This window comes from Heloderma suspectum, chromosome 4 (genome assembly GCF_057233095.1).
Source record: "Heloderma suspectum isolate Gila_16-S chromosome 4, 16-S_ref, whole genome shotgun sequence".
NCBI classification, from domain to species: domain Eukaryota; kingdom Metazoa; phylum Chordata; class Lepidosauria; order Squamata; family Helodermatidae; genus Heloderma; species Heloderma suspectum.
Window position 1 is genome coordinate 173,959,025 of NC_139461.1, and position 18,589 is coordinate 173,977,613.

At 45.1% G+C, this 18,589-nt stretch overlaps 1 protein-coding gene across 5 annotated transcripts in view; it reads left to right on the plus strand.

Annotated features, from left to right (window-relative positions):
- The window catches only part of LAMC2 (laminin subunit gamma 2), an 86,602-nt gene that overhangs the window by 30,832 nt on the left and 37,181 nt on the right, over positions 1 to 18,589 (plus strand). For all 5 annotated transcript variants that reach the window (XM_084851323.1, XM_084851322.1, XM_084851324.1 and 2 more), the window contains 4 exons: positions 6,434 to 6,569; positions 8,790 to 8,888; positions 12,439 to 12,575; positions 17,631 to 17,750. In XM_084851323.1, the coding sequence (XP_084707449.1) occupies positions 6,434 to 6,569; positions 8,790 to 8,888; positions 12,439 to 12,575; positions 17,631 to 17,750 (492 nt within the window). The remainder of the gene's footprint in view (positions 1 to 6,433; positions 6,570 to 8,789; positions 8,889 to 12,438; positions 12,576 to 17,630; positions 17,751 to 18,589) is intronic.

The following is an 18,589-nucleotide window of genomic DNA, read 5'->3' on the forward strand; positions in this document are numbered from 1 at the left end:
CACTGTTCAGGTCTAGGAGATATGGCAGTATCTACCTCCAAGTAATTTGTGTCTGGGTCATTGGTTGGGGCTTTGACTCAAATAAACAAAAATCCAGCAATAGTGTTGACTGTACTTGCCATCTATGTAGTCTGTACTTTCTTGGTCATTTGGGCCAGAAGAAAAGATAGAACTGATACGCTAAGCAAAGACAGCTTCATAGTTTTGCCAAGCAGCATCCCTTTTGAGAAAAGTAAAGTTCAAGGTTTACCCTATACATCGGCACTTGCTATGGAGCAGGAACATCTTTGGAAGCTGGTAGGCCAAAACAGTGTCACTGATAAACATCAGCTAAAGTACCAGGAATGATCAATTCAAGGAGCTGTCGATAATCTTCTTCTGGCAACCAAGAATGACATAGCACAGCGGTGGCCAACCTTTTTGATATGTCAAGTCCACAATATGAATACCACAGTACACATGCCGCTTTCTGTGCCTTGGTGTGGTTTTACTTCAAGTCTGTGGAGCGGTGGCAGGGGAGGAAGAGAATGTATAGGCAGCAGCAGAACATGGTAGAAGCTGGCCAGAGTACAGAGCTGACTATACCATAACCAGCATTATAGGCCCTCCTCCTGGTCCTGTTCAGGAGTTCCCCAAGCCCCACTCCCTATTTCCTTTGCCTCTTGTGGCCCAGTACAAAGAGACACTGAGTCCTTTCAAACCTGGCAAAATAATGGAGATCCTTCCCCTGCCTTGTAAATAAGCAGAGTCCAAAGTAGAAACTATGGGTATTAAATAGTCCTAGATATTTACATATAATAATAATAATAATAATAATAATAATAATAATAATAATAATAATAATAATAGAATGATGGCCTAATGGAAAAGTCATTTCTTTTTACTGACTTTTTAAAAAAAGTTCTTTTTACTTTTTGGTATATCTCTCCAAATGTACCAAATCAGTTACAATATGCTGGGCCTGGATGCCTTGTTGAAGACTGTCTCTGAGCACATGCAAAGTTCCTAATTCTAGTAGGCACCTCTAACTTGAGCTTGAGCAGGTTGCAAGTGCCCATTGCCCTACTGGCCCAAACATGCTAGAACCTCTGTGGATAAAGAAGCTAAGCAGGCCTGGACCTGGGTAGCACAGGTGATCCCAAGTGCCACAGACACTCCTTGAACAGCTTAGTTTTGGCATTTTCCACAGGGGAAATCCAAGCATGTTGGCCTGCCAAGAGGCTGTGGGATGGGGAGCAGAGATGCTGGAAATGACATGCTCCAGGCTGCATGGGTTATTTCCATGACATTGGTCATAGAGACACCTCAGGCTTTCACCATAATTCAGTTTTGAAGACATGGAAGTTCAGTGAAGCCTCCAGATCATATACAAATGAGGCCATTTTATAGACAGAAATGGCAGACATGAAAATAAACATGAGTTTTTTTAGTAGCATCGAAGCATTTGGACTCCTGGTTGAAACTATTCCCAAGTCCATAGACAGGCAATACCTTCATTAGGACTGACCAAATATGCACAAAATTGTGGCTGAGCTTTTGAGAACTCTCTATTGGCAAGTTGATATGAAAAGCAGGTGGCAGGGGAGGGGCTTGATGCTGAAGTCATAAAGTCTGCATGGTCAAGTCTTAAGATGGAATGGAAGAAGAATCAAATACTTAAATGGATTAGGCTCAGTCTAAATGGATTAGGCATCATGCAGATGTCAGTGTACACCTTGGATTGATGGGACAAACAAACACGTAATGGCTGATTCCCCCATTTTTAAAAACATGAAATCCAGGAGATACTTGGATTTCTCATGTACATTCTTAGGGAAAACAATTAAGAACAAAAGAAGAGCCAAATTGGATCAAACCAAGTGTCCATTCTAGTCCAGCATTCTGTTCACACAGTGGTCAACCAGCTGCCCAGGGGAAACCCACAAGCAGGACACGAGCGCAGCAGCACTGTCCCGCCTATGGTTCCCAGCAATTGGTGCACATAGGCAGTCTGCCTCTGATACTGGAGGTAGCATATGGCCATCGGGACTAGTAGCCATGGATAGGCTAGCTTGTTATTTGTTGTATAAGGCACAGTTGTGTGTACAGAAAGAAAGCAGTCTCCAAGGCGGCCTTGAATTTCAAATCCCTTATCCACTTGCGCTACCAGCATCCTGGCTTGTACCGGAAAGAGATGGCTGGCTTTAACTTACAAATGAGGGATGGGGGCAGATGGCGGGGTGGGGGTGGGGGGAAGAAAGGATATTATATCCACTTTCAAAGTCTAAAATGTCTAAAATAAAAGAAAGATAAGAAACAAATACTAACCTGAACTACTCTGGGAATGATTTAGGTATAGTAGTCTGTGGAATAATCTGCTGGTGGGAATGACACTAAGGGCATCTCTACACCAGCCTAAAATCCTGCATTTAGAACAGGGCTTTCTGCTTCCGTTTTAAATGCAGGATCACAACGACTTCCTTTTTTATGTATTTCCTTTTCCCCCACCCCCTTCCCCCTCTTTCTCCCTGTATCTGAGTCTTCCGTTATCTTTCATTGCTTTCACTCCTCTTCTTGCCGCTTTCCCTCTTTTCATGGAGGGAACTGAAGCAGAACACAACGGGGTAATTTGATAGCTCATTATCTGCGATCTATTTCAAAATGGAACACAGGGCATTTAGTGCGGGAGATGCCCTGGAGGGTCACGGCAGGGTCACGGCCTCCGTGTAAAGAGCCCACAAACTTCCCTGAAGGAGCAATCTCAATCGTGGGATAAAAGCTCCATGTGAAGCCCTTAGTTGGTTGCATAAATGTTTTCCATCTATACTATTACCTCACCACTTTTGTGTGTGCGAACTGGCAGTCATAAAAATGCTGTGTACCTGAAGTATTACCATCATCACTACTAATAATCTTAGCCCATCTTGATGATGTAAACACTCTGAGAAGAGTCAGCATTATCACCATGGCTATAACTCTTGTCAAAAATAAAAAAGGATAAACACATTTCATTGGAGGCTGGTTTTCTAACTTTCGGGGCCATTGTGTGAGCTTGAAAGAACTCCCAATATAATGTTGAGTGGACAGAGAGAAGAATTCAGGAGCAAGAGATGTCTTTTTTGCTGCTTGAACTCCCCGCTCAGCCCTCCACAGCAACTGCCTCTCTCAGCTAACTGCCACCTGGCCTCAAGCCCATGGGGGCTTAGGTGTCAGCTGTGAGCCGGACAGTGCTGTACCAACTCCATCTGATACAGCAGCTGCGCCCCTATCTTCCCAACTATCCACTCCCATCGGTAGTACCCCTGGTCACCTCTCGTCTAGACTACTGTAATGCGCTCTCTGTGGGGTTACCCTTGAAGACGGTTTGGAAGCTGCAGCTGGTGCAGAACGCAGCGGCTCGTCTGATTAAAGGCAGCTGCTGGCGTGATCACATACTCTGGTACTGAAGGAGTTGCACTGGCTACCAGTTGTTTTCTGGGCCAAATACAAGGTGTTGTTTTTGACCTTTAAAACCCTATACAGTTCCAGCCCAGCCTATCTCAAGGAGCGCCTCCAGCAACACCAGACAGGCTGCTCAACAAGATCAGCCTTGGATGGCTTTCTCTCTGTCCCATCAGCAAGGACAGCTAGGCTGGTGAGGACGAGGGAGAGGGCCTTCTCTGTGGTGGCCCCCACTCTGTGGAACTCCCTCCCTAAGGAACTCCGCCATGCCCCCTCTTTAATGAGCTTCCACCACACATTGAAAACGTGGTTGTTCAGGCTAGGGGTGTACAGATTCCCCACCATCTGTTCCTGCTGATCGCATGTGCCCATAGACTTATACGCAAAATAGAGTGGTGAATCTTGTGTATAAGCCTATGGACACATAGACTTATACACAAGATTCATGACTCTATTTGCGTATAAGTCTATGGGCACTCCCCACCCCCGGTCGCCTTTTTTTTTTAAGACATTTTTTGTAAAGGCAATCGGCAGGGACAGGGAGGAGGTGAACAGCTCTGGCTGGAAGAAGCAGCCGAGTGCCGTTCCGCCTCCAGTCTTCCTGGAGCAGAGGTAAGTAGTCCTGATCTGCTGCGGATTCCTGAGGCCGGATTCTTTGGATCCGCAGCAGGTTTCTCTGACATCCCTAGTACAGGCAGGCATTTGGGGTGGGTTAGGGTATTTTTAGAAATACGATGTTTTAATGTGTAATTTTACTGTTTTATATTGTTGTACTGTTGTGCATCACCCAGAGTGGCTGGGTGGCCGGCCAGATGGGCAATTAAGAAATTTAATAATTTACTTTACTTTACTTTAATTTTAACTTAAGATTGACTCCTTTACACATGGTTTTTTTTTCCTGGGGTTTTTCTTTCTCTACCTTTCTATATGTTCCATTACACAACCACTAGGTGGTGGTGTGGTATAGCAGAATTGTGCAAATACACAAGGGTTGTATAACACCAATCAGAAAAGTATTAGACTTTCCTTGTTAGGAAAAAGAATGTGATAATTACTGCAAAGCATGGGAGAGGCCCTGGAGGAGTAGGATGTTGTGTAAAGCAGTGGTCCCCAACCTTTTTGGGACCAGGGACCAGTCCGTGAAAGACAATTTTTCCACGGACTGGGGGGGGGATGGGACCAGGCCGCAGTAGGGGTGTAGGAACCCCCCTTTCCTTGGGTCCGCAGGGGGGGCAATCCATCCCTCCCCCCCCCAGAATCGTTGTAGGCCCTGGACTTGCTGCGGAGCTGCCGGCCGGCTCTGGCCGGGGGAGGACTTCCAGCTGCTGGGACGCAAATGGCATCCGCTATGCGGACGCCATTTACATCCCTGTTCTTTGCAGTAATAGGCTATTACTGAAAAGAACAAGGCTGGTGCCACCCGGCAGCTCTGCAGACTCGCCGCGCAGCGGAGCCAGCCAGGACCGGCAAGGATTCTGGGGTGAGGGTGAGGGACGGATCACCTCCCCCCCCACGGACCCAAGGTAAGGGGGGATTCCCACACCCCTACTACAGCCCAGTCCCTAACAGGCCACAGACCGGTACCGGTCCGCGGCCCGGGGTTTGGGGACCCCTGGTGTAAAGGACCTGAATCACGAGCCCACAATAAAAGCCTCTCTAGAAAGGTTCCAGGACGAATAGTGCTTTGGGTATCCTTTGGTATTTCTTCAGCATACGCCAACTGGCAAGAACACTATTGAAAGGAAATGCAACTTACTCCATGTAATTATCTTACTCAGAAAGAAATATAATTTTCAGAGGGGTTTCTGTGGTGCTATTACATGGGTGTGAGTGGAAAATATAACGTTCTGTCAGCATTCTTCATTTTAAGTCCTGCTAGGTGGTATGTGTGACATAGACCTCCACAAATTATAAGAACTTAGCCCCATTTACACTGCCGGTGTTGTTGAATCAACACAAAATGGGTTGGGATTGGAAGCAGGATTGCAATAGCATTACCTGGCTCTTCCAAACAGAGCTTCTGCACACAGATGTTGTATGTATGTACCCTTTGTCTGTGCAATTGGAAGATTACTGTTTTGTGCTCCCCCTTCCTTGAGTGGTTTGAAGTTCAGGGCAGCTTTCCCAGGGTCTCTCTCCTTCTGGAAGAGAGCAAAGTAGGGCCAAACTAGACATGATGCTAAATGTGTCACTTGCAATCTCATCCGTTAAAATAAATGCATGAAAAAGAGCAGGCGCAGAGGCCTGATTTTCATCAGAACTGCTGTGTGTGAGGAGCTTTAACCCTTTCCTCCCCTGCTGGAGCCCCAACAAAAATGCCCCGTTTGTCCCCCAGTCCTGCCATTAGCTCTGGAATAGGAGCCTCCATCGGTGCCAGTGAAGGTTTCCCTCCTGCGCTAATGGCAGGTGCTGTGTATGTCTGGGGGGTGATTTTAATCTGCAGCAGTCTTGATAAGGGTTAAACCTCCATTGCAGTTCCAGTGAAAATCCTGCGCGCCTGTGTCTGCTGTTAATTTTTTTTTTCAGCTTAGAAAGGTTAGCCTCATGTCTAGTGTTGCCCTCAGGGTGTCTTTGTAATAATTGGTTTATTTACCAATGTGTAAGCTGAGCAGCCAGGCTGGGGGCAGAGAAAGAAGCAAACTGCTTCTATTCAGGAACCTCAAAGCGACACAGCCTGCCAACTTTAAATTTTCACTGCTCTCTCCCCCTTTTCTGGCAATGTTCCACAAAACCAGGTCCCCACTCTATGTCATCCTGTAGGAGGGTCTGACACAATGTTCACTCCAAGGCAGCTTTCTGGACAAAGAGCACAATAGCTCATCCATGTACAAGCCACAACAAACCGAAGGGGCGAGACACTTTGCATGATGGACAACATGGCTGCTATAATAACACTTTAACAACCCTTCCTGAGTTTCCCTGGGATTGCTCTAAACCATATGAGAATCGTAAATATTGTTTTCCACAGCAGTCAGAACTGACCCTACTGTTTCCCTCTGCTACTTCTTTCTAGGTTCTACCAGCGTACAGTGTGATATCCATGGACGGTGCCACTGCAAACCTGGTGTGACAGGTGATAAATGTGACCAATGCCAGCACAATTTCCATTCTTTCTCGGAGGCGGGCTGCACACCAGCTGGGCAAATACAGTAAGTGCCATCAGGTTGCTGGAGCAGTTAGAAAAGAAAAAAGAGCTTTTGCGAGTATAACTAAGGCATCTATCCAAACAGCAGATCACGTAGTAAGATGACATCTATCATGTGCAGAGAGGTATTTTTATATGGGGGAACATATAAACATATGCATTCCCCACAGTGGTTGTTAGAAGTGGTGCAGACTGCATGTGGGGAACTGCATTATTAAACCGTCCTGCTTCTAGAGGGACTACATGTTTGAATGTTCCCCATTTAAAAAAAAAAAGAAACAAAACCTCCCTGTATGTAGAAAACTAGATGTCGGGGGCCCCATCTGCACAGGGCATTTACTCTGGTCCTACTGTGCCCCCAAGCTTATCACAGCACATGACACATACCCTGCTCCGTAGCTAGCACAGTTTTTCATGCCATAAATTCTGCCTTTTTGCCAACTCATTTTGTGACAGATTTTCTTGTCACGGCGGCTTCAGTGCCGTTTGGGAGTCTGTGTGACCTGAACAGGCTTCACCGTGGGCTGCTTTGCAGAAAGGAAGGCTGCATCCGCCGAGAAAGGGTGGGCACAAGGAAAGGAGAGGAGTGGGCTAAACATGTCTACTCTGAAGTAACTCATTGCCTTCAATTACACTTCACTGAGCACAGAAGTGGGGCGGGGTAGGGAGAATTCCTTTGCCTTCGGTTTCAAATCTCTGCTCATCCGTAACACCGTAATGAGTTTAAAACCTGATTGCCCTCAATTAGACAGGGTGGACACAAGGAGAGGAAGGGGCTAAACATGTCTACTCGGAAGTAATTTATTGGCTTCAATTGCACTTCACGGTGCACAGGAGCAGGGAGGGGGGCAGGGAGCAAGCCTCTGTTCATTCGCTGCACCACACCTTCAAAGTTGATGATGTTCTGTTCTACTCGTGGGACTCTGCCCACCCAACCAATGTGGTTTCTGGTGCCATTTGCCTCATGCAAGCCTGGTGTTGTGTGTTTTTTTTTTTAATGTATGCACTTCTCTACTGGCTACCTATGCCACGGTAGGAGCAAATTCGAATTCGTGAAAAACTGTCATTAAACTGAATCACATCATAAAGTGTCTCCGCGTAGATAGGGCCAGGGAGAAAGTTTCTCTCTGACACGCTATTTTTCTTTGTGCATAGAGTTTTTCCTGTGGGGGAGGACTCAATCCTGGCCCTGCACAAGCGCCTTTTGAAGTGGTATAATCCAGGAACAGTTTGTGCATGTGATCTGTTGATTGTGTGATGTGGCAAGTGATGCCTGAGGAATTCCATCTTTGCAAATTCCAGTGTGAACTGACCTGATCTGCACCTCCTGGACTAACGTATAAATTGGAACATAGCTACCCACTGTACTTCCCTAATGCTGGAATGCAAATTTGGCTCAAAACACATATCAGATTAAATTATTAATGTGTATTTTGAGAGAAAATAGATCTAGAAATGCATATTTTGAGAGAAGCGACATTTAAAAATAGGTATTTGATAGGTATTTAAATACACTTTTTAAAAATCGCAGATTAATACGGAAATGGGACAGGCGGACTTATGAGTGAACATGTGCAAAAGTGGCATGAACCAGACATAGACAGATCTCTCCATTCCTAGGGGTAGCCCTAAATCTTATGGGTGCCCCCGCTGAATGAAGTGAGGTAGGTGGCTACTAAGGAGAGGGCCTTTTCAGCTGTGGCACCCCGATTGTGGAATGACCACCCCAGAGAGGCTCACCTGGCACCTACATTGTGGGCTTTTCAGTTCCAGGTGAAGACCCTTTTATTTTCCCGGGCTTTTTAACCAGTCGGTTTAAAAAATTGTGTTAGTGTGTTTTTAGTTCTTTGCACTGCTGCTGGCTTTTATCTTGATTACTACTTTGGTTTTATTCTGTGTTAAACTTGTGGTTTTTATATTATGTTTTACTGTGCTATTGTGTTTTATGGTTTATCCTCTGTCTTATAAACCATCCAGAGAGCTTTGTCTAATGGGTAGTATAGCAATGTAATACATAAATAACATAAATTAGTACTATTTGGAAAGGAAGACTACTTCTGGTTTTTTTTTCCCTCCCCAAAACCTAGTCACTTCTGGGATAAGGGAAGTACTTCCAATCTTCTCTCCAATCAGAAACAGAAGCCTTCTTTTAGAAACCTTTGCTTGTTGATCCTCATGTGAATCATTATTTCCCAGTTTGAAAATGTTTTTTCATTTTTCTCAGGATCTCTGGGTGTGATTGCGATCCTGCGGGAAGCGCAGGGCAATGTATTTCAGGACGTTGCATCTGCAAGGTGGCAGTTGCAGGAGATCGATGTGACAGGTGTGTGCACACAAGTTCCTATGGCTAAAGGCTTTTGCTTTTGTTTTGCTCAAAGATGGCATCATCAAGGAATCCACTCAGCGGCTCAAACTGTCATTTCTTTTAGCACATAAACCCACAGAAAAATGTAGCTTTCTCTCTGAGTCTTTAGTAATCAAAGCTATGTGGATCAGGGTCACTGTGCAAGCATGGAATATATAGTGTATATATATAGTATATAGTGTTATATAGTATATATATAGTATATAGTGTTAGTATTTTGGATGCCTTCAGTTTCCACTAAGGAAGAGATGTGGTTTCAGAAATATTTGGAAATGTAGACCTGTAATGTCTGCAGGGCCTGAGGCGGAGCAGCAGGTGACACCCCCCATATCCATCCAGGTCAATCATAGAATAAATAGTAGGGTTGGAAGGGGCCTACAAGACCATCGAGTCCAACCCCCAGGTGCATAGTACCCCAAACCAGCCAAGTTATTTTGGCATATGAAGCAGAAAAATCCACAAGTACCTCTTCCCAGCCCTGGCAGTAAAAATACAATTATAACAAATTAAATACCTAACAATTTGCTGCCCTTTCATGACACCCAAAATCTGCTGTATGAGGCAGCTGCCTCACTTTGTCTAATAATAGGGCCAGCCCTACATGCCTGACTGGACAGAGAACTCCCAGGGGCCAAGAAGAGGGTTTTCAATCCCTATATAACATTATGATCTTCTGCTATCATTGCTACTCTTTCCTACCTATATACCTCTACTGCCCACCTATTCTCAATCTCTTTTCCATTCCTGCTTTTCCATCCCAAACTTGCCCTTTGCTGCCTCTGTCTTTCTGTTAATTAAAGAACCAAAACAAACATGTGTATATTCTTAAATACAAAACACAAAGCAGTAAGAGTATAACACAACATTAGAGAACAAATTAAACAATCACCACCACCGAAACCTGCCAAAATCCTTTGAAAACCTGAATCACACAGCCAACTAAATTGTGCTAAGCACTGAAAGATTACATAAAATGTAGCATATTTGCATAAAGAGTTCTAAATACAACGTTTGTATTTCCTTTTTTGTGCAATTTGGACCTGGTATTCCTCAGAGGGCACGTGACCACAGTACTATCTGGCAATCACCAGTGCCTTTTGACTCCAGTAAGGATGGATGTTCAGAGTGCCCGATCCTTTGAGATTGCTATTATTGACCATAAAGCTTTTGCCTCCAAGGCTCTCTGCTTGCATTTTGTTCCTCTTGGAGAGTGAGAGCTTCTCTACATTAAGCCAAAAAACCACATCCTTACTGGGGCTTTCTACTTTCGGGTTCTTTGAGGGATTGCAATGGCTCTTTTACATGGCGGACACATGATTTGAATTGAGGAAAGTCTTAGTAAGTTCTACATGTTTTTGTGTGTTTCAGTTTACAGCCACTAGATGGTGCTGCCATTATCATGCATTATAATGCTACATCGGCATTTCACACAGCCAATAGATTGGAATAACATCCCTTTTCACATTATCTCCAATATTTTTGAAAGCGGAATAAACGGGGGGAAAGTGAGGAAGATATCCTGGAGGCTGACGATGTCATGTAAATGACCCACTAACTTCCATGAGTGACCAATCATGAGCGTGCAATAAATTGCTCGTGTAGAGAAGCTCTGAGAGATGCTGAATAGCTGATCATAAACAGCATAGCCTGCTGATGACACAGAAATGTGTTTTATATATTTTTATTATATTTATATCCCACCTTTCCTCCAGGGGAGCTCAAGGCATGTACATCCCCCCCCTCCATTTCATCCTGTGAGGTAGGTTAAGGCTGAGATAAAATGACTGGCCCAGTGAGTTTCATGGCTGAGTGGGGATTTCTACTTGGCTCCCCCAATCCTAGGGTAACACTCCAACCACTGCACCACACCAGCTCTCTAAGAGTTGGAATGGTTAATTTAGTTGTACACCTGAATAGGTTATGTGTGAATGAGAGAAGCAGGTTTGTGAGCTGTTTGTGTATCTGACATGCACAGTTGCCAGGATAGAACTGCACATGATCAGAAATGCAGAGCTACGGACAAAAAAGTCAGCATTGTTGGCTGGCAGGAGTGTGGAAATGCTCCATATGGTGACTTCTGGGTATAAGGTAAGTTGAACTATATATTATGAAGGGGAAGGAGGGAAACTGACACGAGGCTGCCATGTTTCTGATAATGTGTCATTCTGCTCTTAGAAAGCTGGGATTTACTGTAGTTCCTACTTGTCTTGAATGTTCTCATGGTGTTGTGACCAGGTCTGTTGCCATGTAAGCAATGAAACCGCCCTTAATCTAGTCACTTGCTAAGCCAATAGTCCTAGGACAGGACATCCTGCATCCAAGGTATCTTTGATCAGTTCTTGCCCAACCTTTTCTTTAAAATCCTGAGGATGTTTCTATAACCTCTTTGGGCAGCCTACATGCATGCAATGGATTGAATTCTACTGAAGAGGCCAAGAGCAACCAATGCCTGCCAAACCTTTGTGTCACTAACAAAGTGTGCCCCAGGCTGAACTGCTTGCCAGAGACAGACCCAGCATTGTTTGTGTTCAGGAGAGAGGGGAACTCTTGCTAATTACGGCTCTTTGAGAGCTGAGCCATGTCAGAGCAGGTGAAGCTACATGGTGATATCCAATCCAGACCTATCTTAAATCTTGGGTACATTTTGTACCTTTTAGACCAGACACTACACCCTTCTCTGAGACATGTATGGGCAGAAGGCTCTTTGGGAGCCTGTCCTTGATACAGAGACTCACACACGGCCTTCAAAGGGCTTCCATGTGTGAGCTAGGTTATCTAATTCCATCAGGCTCTGGCATCCTTTGAAAGTGTACACATTCATTTCAGGTAATCCAAAGACCAGGGATCTTTGCATCTGCATGTCTGTGATTGTGCTACAAAGGATGATATGAGTTCTTTGCAGAATCTCAGATGTTTTGTTTTCCTCCTGAAAGCAAAGCATACAAATTTTCTTGGTAGATCATATCAGCATTCCGTTTCCAATAGCAGTCAGCCAGGTGCCTGCTGAAGGCTAACACAGGCAGGGCATGAAGGTGGCTGATGACTCACCCCTCTTATTTCTCCGAATCATCACATAACTTATACCACATCTGAATGTAGAATTTCAATTTAGCTCTCGTGTCTAATCACTGTTGATAGAGCTCCTCCATGCACTTATGGCTGTTTTACGCTGTGCGTTTAAAATGTGTACTTAACATGTTCATGTACTACACTTAACATGTTCCTAGCCCTTATGCTGAGGTCTCACACAACCAAAATGGCACATATATAGGCTGTGCTGAGCTTAGTACCCTACTGCTCAAATCCACATTTTTACCAGATCGTAGCCCAGACTAAAATCCAATTTCTGTGCATTCTGGACTGCCTCTGTGTGCAGTGAGTGACACTAAGCTATTCTATCACAGCAGATGAGGCCAAGATGTCTGGAATGGAAATATGTCACCTTTCTATGCAGCTATGAATGCACAAGAGAACGATCATATGATGTGTTGATTTCTTTCTCACACAGCTGCAGGAAGGGCTATTATAACCTAGATGCAGGAAATCCGGAGGGCTGTTCTCGATGTTTCTGTTATGGACACTCACCTACATGCTCTAGTGCGGAAAATTATAGCATCCATAAAATCACCTCTACTTTCGGGCAAGGTAAAAACTTCCCTTTGGTTTGCCTCTTCCTTTATGCATGATCACCACTTTTGATGTTACTCTGTTGCCATTCTGATTGCCAATATTCAGCATATAGGGCTTGCACCATAGTGATGCAGGGGTAGACTGATGGCTATACAGTAACTACAGTATTTGGGGCAGTAGGGATCTCAGTATCAGTTGCTGAGGGACATGAGTGGGAGGTTGCTGTTGCACACTTGGCCTGCTCGTGGACTTCCCATAGACATCCTGTGGCCGCTGTGGGCACAGAATGCTGGACTAGAGAGGCCTTTGGTCTGATCTAGCATGGCTCTTCTTAATTCTTATGTGAATCCAGTGTGAGGGGACAGGGCCGGCCCTAGGATAAATAGCGCCCTGGGCGAGGGGTGCCTTCGGTGTCCCCCTTCTTGTAGTCAGCTTTGCAGGGCCACCCAGAGGATTTATGGGGCCTGGTGCAGGTGTGACGTCCATCCAGAATGACATGGCTCAAAACCTTGGTCTCTCAGCCACTGTGCTACAGCTTGCACAAGCCAGAGCTCAAAAAGCCACGTTCTGAGCAGTGGCAGTGCACTATGCAACACAGCAGAACTAACACAGGTAGTTTTTGTTTTGTAGCTGTTCCTATCTTTGGGTAAACATTCGGTATTGTAGAATATCCATGATTTTTATCTTTAAAAATAATAAAGAAAAAATATGAATAAAAAGGTATTCAGCTGACCTCTTACAGGTGATTTTATCATTATTTATTTTATCTATTTATTTTATCTATTTTATAATTATTTATATAGTGCTTATAGTGTTTACAGTATTTGAAGTGCTAAGTGCTTGGTAATGTTGCCTCAAAGTAAAGCTGATTTTTACCTAGTGCTAATGATATCAAAGTGGAAACTGAAAAAGAAACATACTTTAAAGCTAACTGAAGGAAGATCATTTTTGTAGTTAGCACACAAACAACCTGTAGAACCTTGAAAGACAGGTTATAGACACTTGCTTTTCGCCACCCTAGCTCACTGCAGACAGTACATTAAAAAAATCACAGCCACCCAGTTCAGCTTGGCACCCCCCTCAGCTCGGTGCCCCGGGCCACCGCCCAGCTCGCCCACCCCTAAGGCCGGCCCTGTGAGGGGGAATGAGCCTTGCAGGTGCCCTGCTTTCTTTCCTCAGGTAAATGGACATCTGAGCCAGCCAACGTCTGGGTCTATCAGTACCCAGAATGATTCATCCCCCTCTTTCAGTCTGGGCCTAGATCAAGAGTTCGTGGAGGGGCCAAATGCAGACAGCATGTTAATATTCAGCTGGGTCAGATGTTACCAGAGAGAGGGGGCAAGAGGTCACATGAGCTTGAGCCACCAACTCAGACCTAGCTGAAAAAGTAATGGCTAACCAGGCCTCTGGTGAGATTCAGTTGTTAGCAAAATCCTCCCTTGCCATTCAGACAAACCTTTTCATTCCACCAACATATTTGGCATAACATCCCCTCCTATTATTTGCTTGCATTTTACTGAAGTGCTCTTTGAGGTTCAAGTGAGCTTTCAAGGCTCTCCCTCACTTTTCAGGCACGCCCACAACAACAGAGTGTTAATTGTTTTGATTTCTTTAAAACAAAACATCAGAGCGTTGCCTAGGCTTTATACAGATTTTATCACCAGATTTTAACTGATAAGTTCATTTGCTAATAATTAGGATTAGAGATTTTTAAAAATATATGTATGTAATTCTACTGAAGCTAAAGGTCAAACCTAGCTGCCACCATCCTATCTAGTTTGGCTCTAATCTAGCAGGAAAAGCATCTGCTTTGGAGTTTCACATAAGCATCACCCACATCTTCCCAGAAAGTACAACTGATAGAATGCAAGATGCACCAAGGAGGGTCTCAGATGAAATGGGTCCTTGGTCTCAAAAAGGGCTATTGGCTCATTAAAAAATGGAGCTGACCTGTTTATTAGACACAGTTATGAGCCAGTAAGGAATGTCATATGGCCAGGTACACGATAAAATTGTCTTAAACCTTTGAACTTGGACAGGACAGGAAACCAGGGGCTCATCTGCACCAGGCTTTTACTCTGGTTCTGCTCCATCCCCAAGTCACTCATGTCAGATGGCGTATGCCCCTCTCTGTAGCTCATGCGGTGTTTCTTGCCCTAAATCCGTTTAAAAAACAAACAAACTCTAGTTGTGGTGGGTTTTCCAGTCACAGTGGCTTCAGTGCAGTTTGGGAACTCAGCTGGCTTCAGTGCAGGCTGGTGGAAGCAGTGCTAATTTGTGGAAGGGAAGAGTTGCATGGGCAGGGACTTATGTCTACTCGGAAGTAACTCGTTGCCTTGGGGATGGGAGTCAGCCCTGCTGCCTGCCCCTTTAACTATTCACTGAGCACAGGAGTGGGGAGCGGCTTTGAAAGGATGCTGTTTCGACCCTGCGCTCAGTCGCTGCCTGTCCCTCTAAGTATTCTCTGAGCAGGTGTGGGGAGGGAAGCATACTGAGGCTGTTAAGTATGGAAGTGCAAAGGTATGCAGAGCCTCACTGATTTTAAAAGCTTCACTGAGCCCGGAGAGGGGGCGGAGAGCACGCCTCCTCACTTCCCCGCACCTCACTCCCTGCACCTATGACGGCCAGTTCTACTTGTTTGCCCCATGCAAACAGATTTTTTTAAATGTATACACTGCATTACTGGCTACAGTTTGCCCAGGAGGAGCCAACCCGATTTAATGAAAAACCGTATTTAAATGGAACTGCCTCAAAACCCATTTCCATGTACATTGGCTCCAGGACAAAAAGACACAACTAGTTTCTCACAGCCTTGGTTACACTTCTGGGTTTTTAATTGATGGGATCTGCTATCATAAGATGCAGTGGTACCATTGCCTTGCCTAACACACCTTACGGCATGGACACATGTCTACTTTTCTGCTAGAAAATGGTTCCACTAATATTAAGAAATGGTAAAACAGTTGGGAAATGGCAAAGCCATTGAATCATTGATTGAGAAAAGTCATAATGTAAAGGCAGAAGGCAAATGGATCTGGGGCTCTTTGCAGAGTGCAAAAATACCTACTGCTGGCCTTGGGTCAACTGAGAGCCAGTTTATACAATCAGCAAATTTAGAATAGTTTTTCTAAAACTAGTTTTTCTAGTATCAGATTTTTTTTTTTCCAGGAGATGAAGGTGGAATAATAGAAGCATTGTTTTGTGTGGTGGACGCACTCATGTCTTTTGTCCCATGGCCATGTCCCATGGCCAAAAAGACATGGCCCATGTCTTTTTGTCCCATGGCCATCTTGGGTCCAACAGGACTTGCAGGCTTCTGAAACATTATAAAAACCTGTCAGCATAGATGATAGGGATGAGAGTACACATACCATAGACAATAATGGCTCTGAAAAATGATTGTGTTTTTGCAGCTCTGGAGTGCATAACTTCATGCTGCAGGTGAAGGCTGCACATTTGAATGCTTCTGAAAAAAGCCCCTTGCACACAGGAAACTCTGGCAGGTACCAGAGGGTAGCACTGGGAGAGGAGGTTTCGGACCTGTGGCCACTCACTTGTGGGGTGCCACAGGGTTCCATCCTCTCCCCCATGCTATTTAACATCTATGTGAAGCCACTGGGGGCTATCATCAGGAGGTTTGAGGTGCGGTGTCATCAGTATGCAGATGACACACAGCTCTACCTCTCGTTTAAATCTTCACCAAGGTTGGCGGTAGGTTTGGCTGTCCAAATGTCTGGAGACGGTGAGTGGCTGGATGGGGAGGGATAAGCTGAAGCTGAACCCTGACAAGACCGAGGTACTTTTGGTGGGAGACAAGAGGAGGCTAGGGGATGTTGACCTGGTGCTGAATGGGGTACGGCTACCCTTGAAAGACCAGGTCCGCAGCCTGGGGGTCATTTTGGACTCCCAGCTGTCCATGGAGGCTCAGGTGTCAGCTGTGAGCCAGACAGCGCTGTATCAATTCCATCTGATACGGTGGCTGTGCCCCTTCCTTCCCGACCATCTTCTCCCATCGGTAGTACATGCCCTGGTCTCCTCTCATTTAGACTACTGTAATGCGCTCTACGTGGGGTTACCCTTGAAGACGGTTCAGAAGCTGCAGCTCGCCTGATTAAAGGCAGCTGCCGGCAAGATCACATCACTCCAGTGCTGAAGGAGTTGCACTGGTTACCAGTTGTTTTCCGGGCAAGATTCAAGGTGTTGGTTTTGACCTTTAAAACCCTATATGGTTCCGGCCCAGCCTATCTTAAGGAGTGCCTCCAGCAACACCAGACAGGCCACTTAACAAGATCAGCCTCGGATGGCCTTCTCTCTGTCTCATCAGCCAGGACAGCTAGACTGGTGGGGACGAGGGAGAGGGCCTTTTCTGTGGTGGCCCCGACTCTGTGGAACTCCCTCCCTAAGGAACTCCATCATGCCCCCTCTTTAATGATCTTCCGTCGTCCATTAAAAACGTGGTTGTTCAAGCAGGCATTTGGGGTGGGTTAGGGTATTTTAGAAAACGTTTTTATTGTAGAATTTTATTGTTTTAAACTGTTTTATTATATGTTGTACATCGCCCAGAGTGGCTGGGTAACCAGCCAGATGGGCGATTAATAAATTTAATAAATAAAATAAACAAAATAAATAAAAAACCCAAGCATATTGGGGACAAGGCTAGGATGACCTCTTTGCCCTGACATACTAGTTTTCTCTGTGTGGGGATTTCCCCCTGCCCCCCCGTGGGGTAGCATTCAGGCGTTCAACACTCACCTGCAGCCTGAGGTACTACAATCCAGGGAAAGCATTACCACTTGATTCTGCTGACTGTAGAAAGAAACAGTTCCTGTGACCTTTTATTGTACAATATAGGAAAGCATATGGCAGCAGTAGTATTGGCATGAGCTAAGAGGGAGGGATGTGAAGGTAATTAGCTATTGGCCATGACTTATTCTTCCCTATGCAACTTTGACTACATAATGTGAATAGAGCAGTTATTGCTTTTCTCCAGTCACATTTCTTGAGTCAGCTGGTGCAGATGGATTGGATGTCCAGCTCTGTTCAATAAGTTATGGTTTCCTTATATTCCAGGTGATGAGGGCTGGCAAGCTCAAGGAAACGGGTCCCCTTTGCACCTCCAATGGTCTTCACATCAAAAGGAAATTTATGTGGCAACAAGAAGGCCAGATCCCATCTATTTTGTGGCTCCGGGTGTGTATTTCCATATCCCATAGTGGAGAGGAGCAACCAACAGGACCATCCAGATAGCTTCAGTATTTGTTATTTACCAATATTGTCACATGTTCTTACCTGTTGTCCCACTTACACATAGCAGATTCCAGCACCTATCTTTGCTGGCATTTGGATGATGCCAAGACTCATGTTAGAATAGGAATTGCTCCTAACTCTGGAGAATTTAAGGGGATGCGGTGGCTTAATGGTTAAGACGCTGAACTGCAGACTGGAAGGTTGGCAGGACAGCAGTTCGAGACCCGAATGCCGCGTGACGGAGTGAGCTCCCGTCTTCAATCCCAGCTTCTGCCAACCTAGCAGTTCAAAAGCAAGAAATTGCAAGTAGATAAATAGGTACCGCTTCGGCAGGAAAGGTAACAGCGTTCCATGCACCTCGGTGTTCAGTCATGCCGGCCACATGACCACGGAAGCGTCTTCGGACAGCGCTGGCTTTTCGGCTTAGAAATGGAGATGAGCACCACACCCTAGAGTTGGACACGACTGGTTGGGGACACCTTTACCTTTACCTGGAGAATTTGCTTATGTCCTATTTTAAATGTACACTGAAAGTGCCCTACAGTAGTGTAGTTGAGGGAGCACCAGTTGGTGTTTTCCAGAATGCCTCTTCACGGTTTCCTGAATGACATTCTTCAATAGATCCATTCATTTTTCCCCCTTCAGTGAGAAATCCATGGCTGGAGTGTTGCTTTCCTCACGGCTAGAGTATCTACAAGAAAACTCATCTGTGAAGAGATTACCAATAGCTTTAAAAAATAACTTATACGGTTAAGAAGAAAAGCATGAGAGAGCCAGGAGGG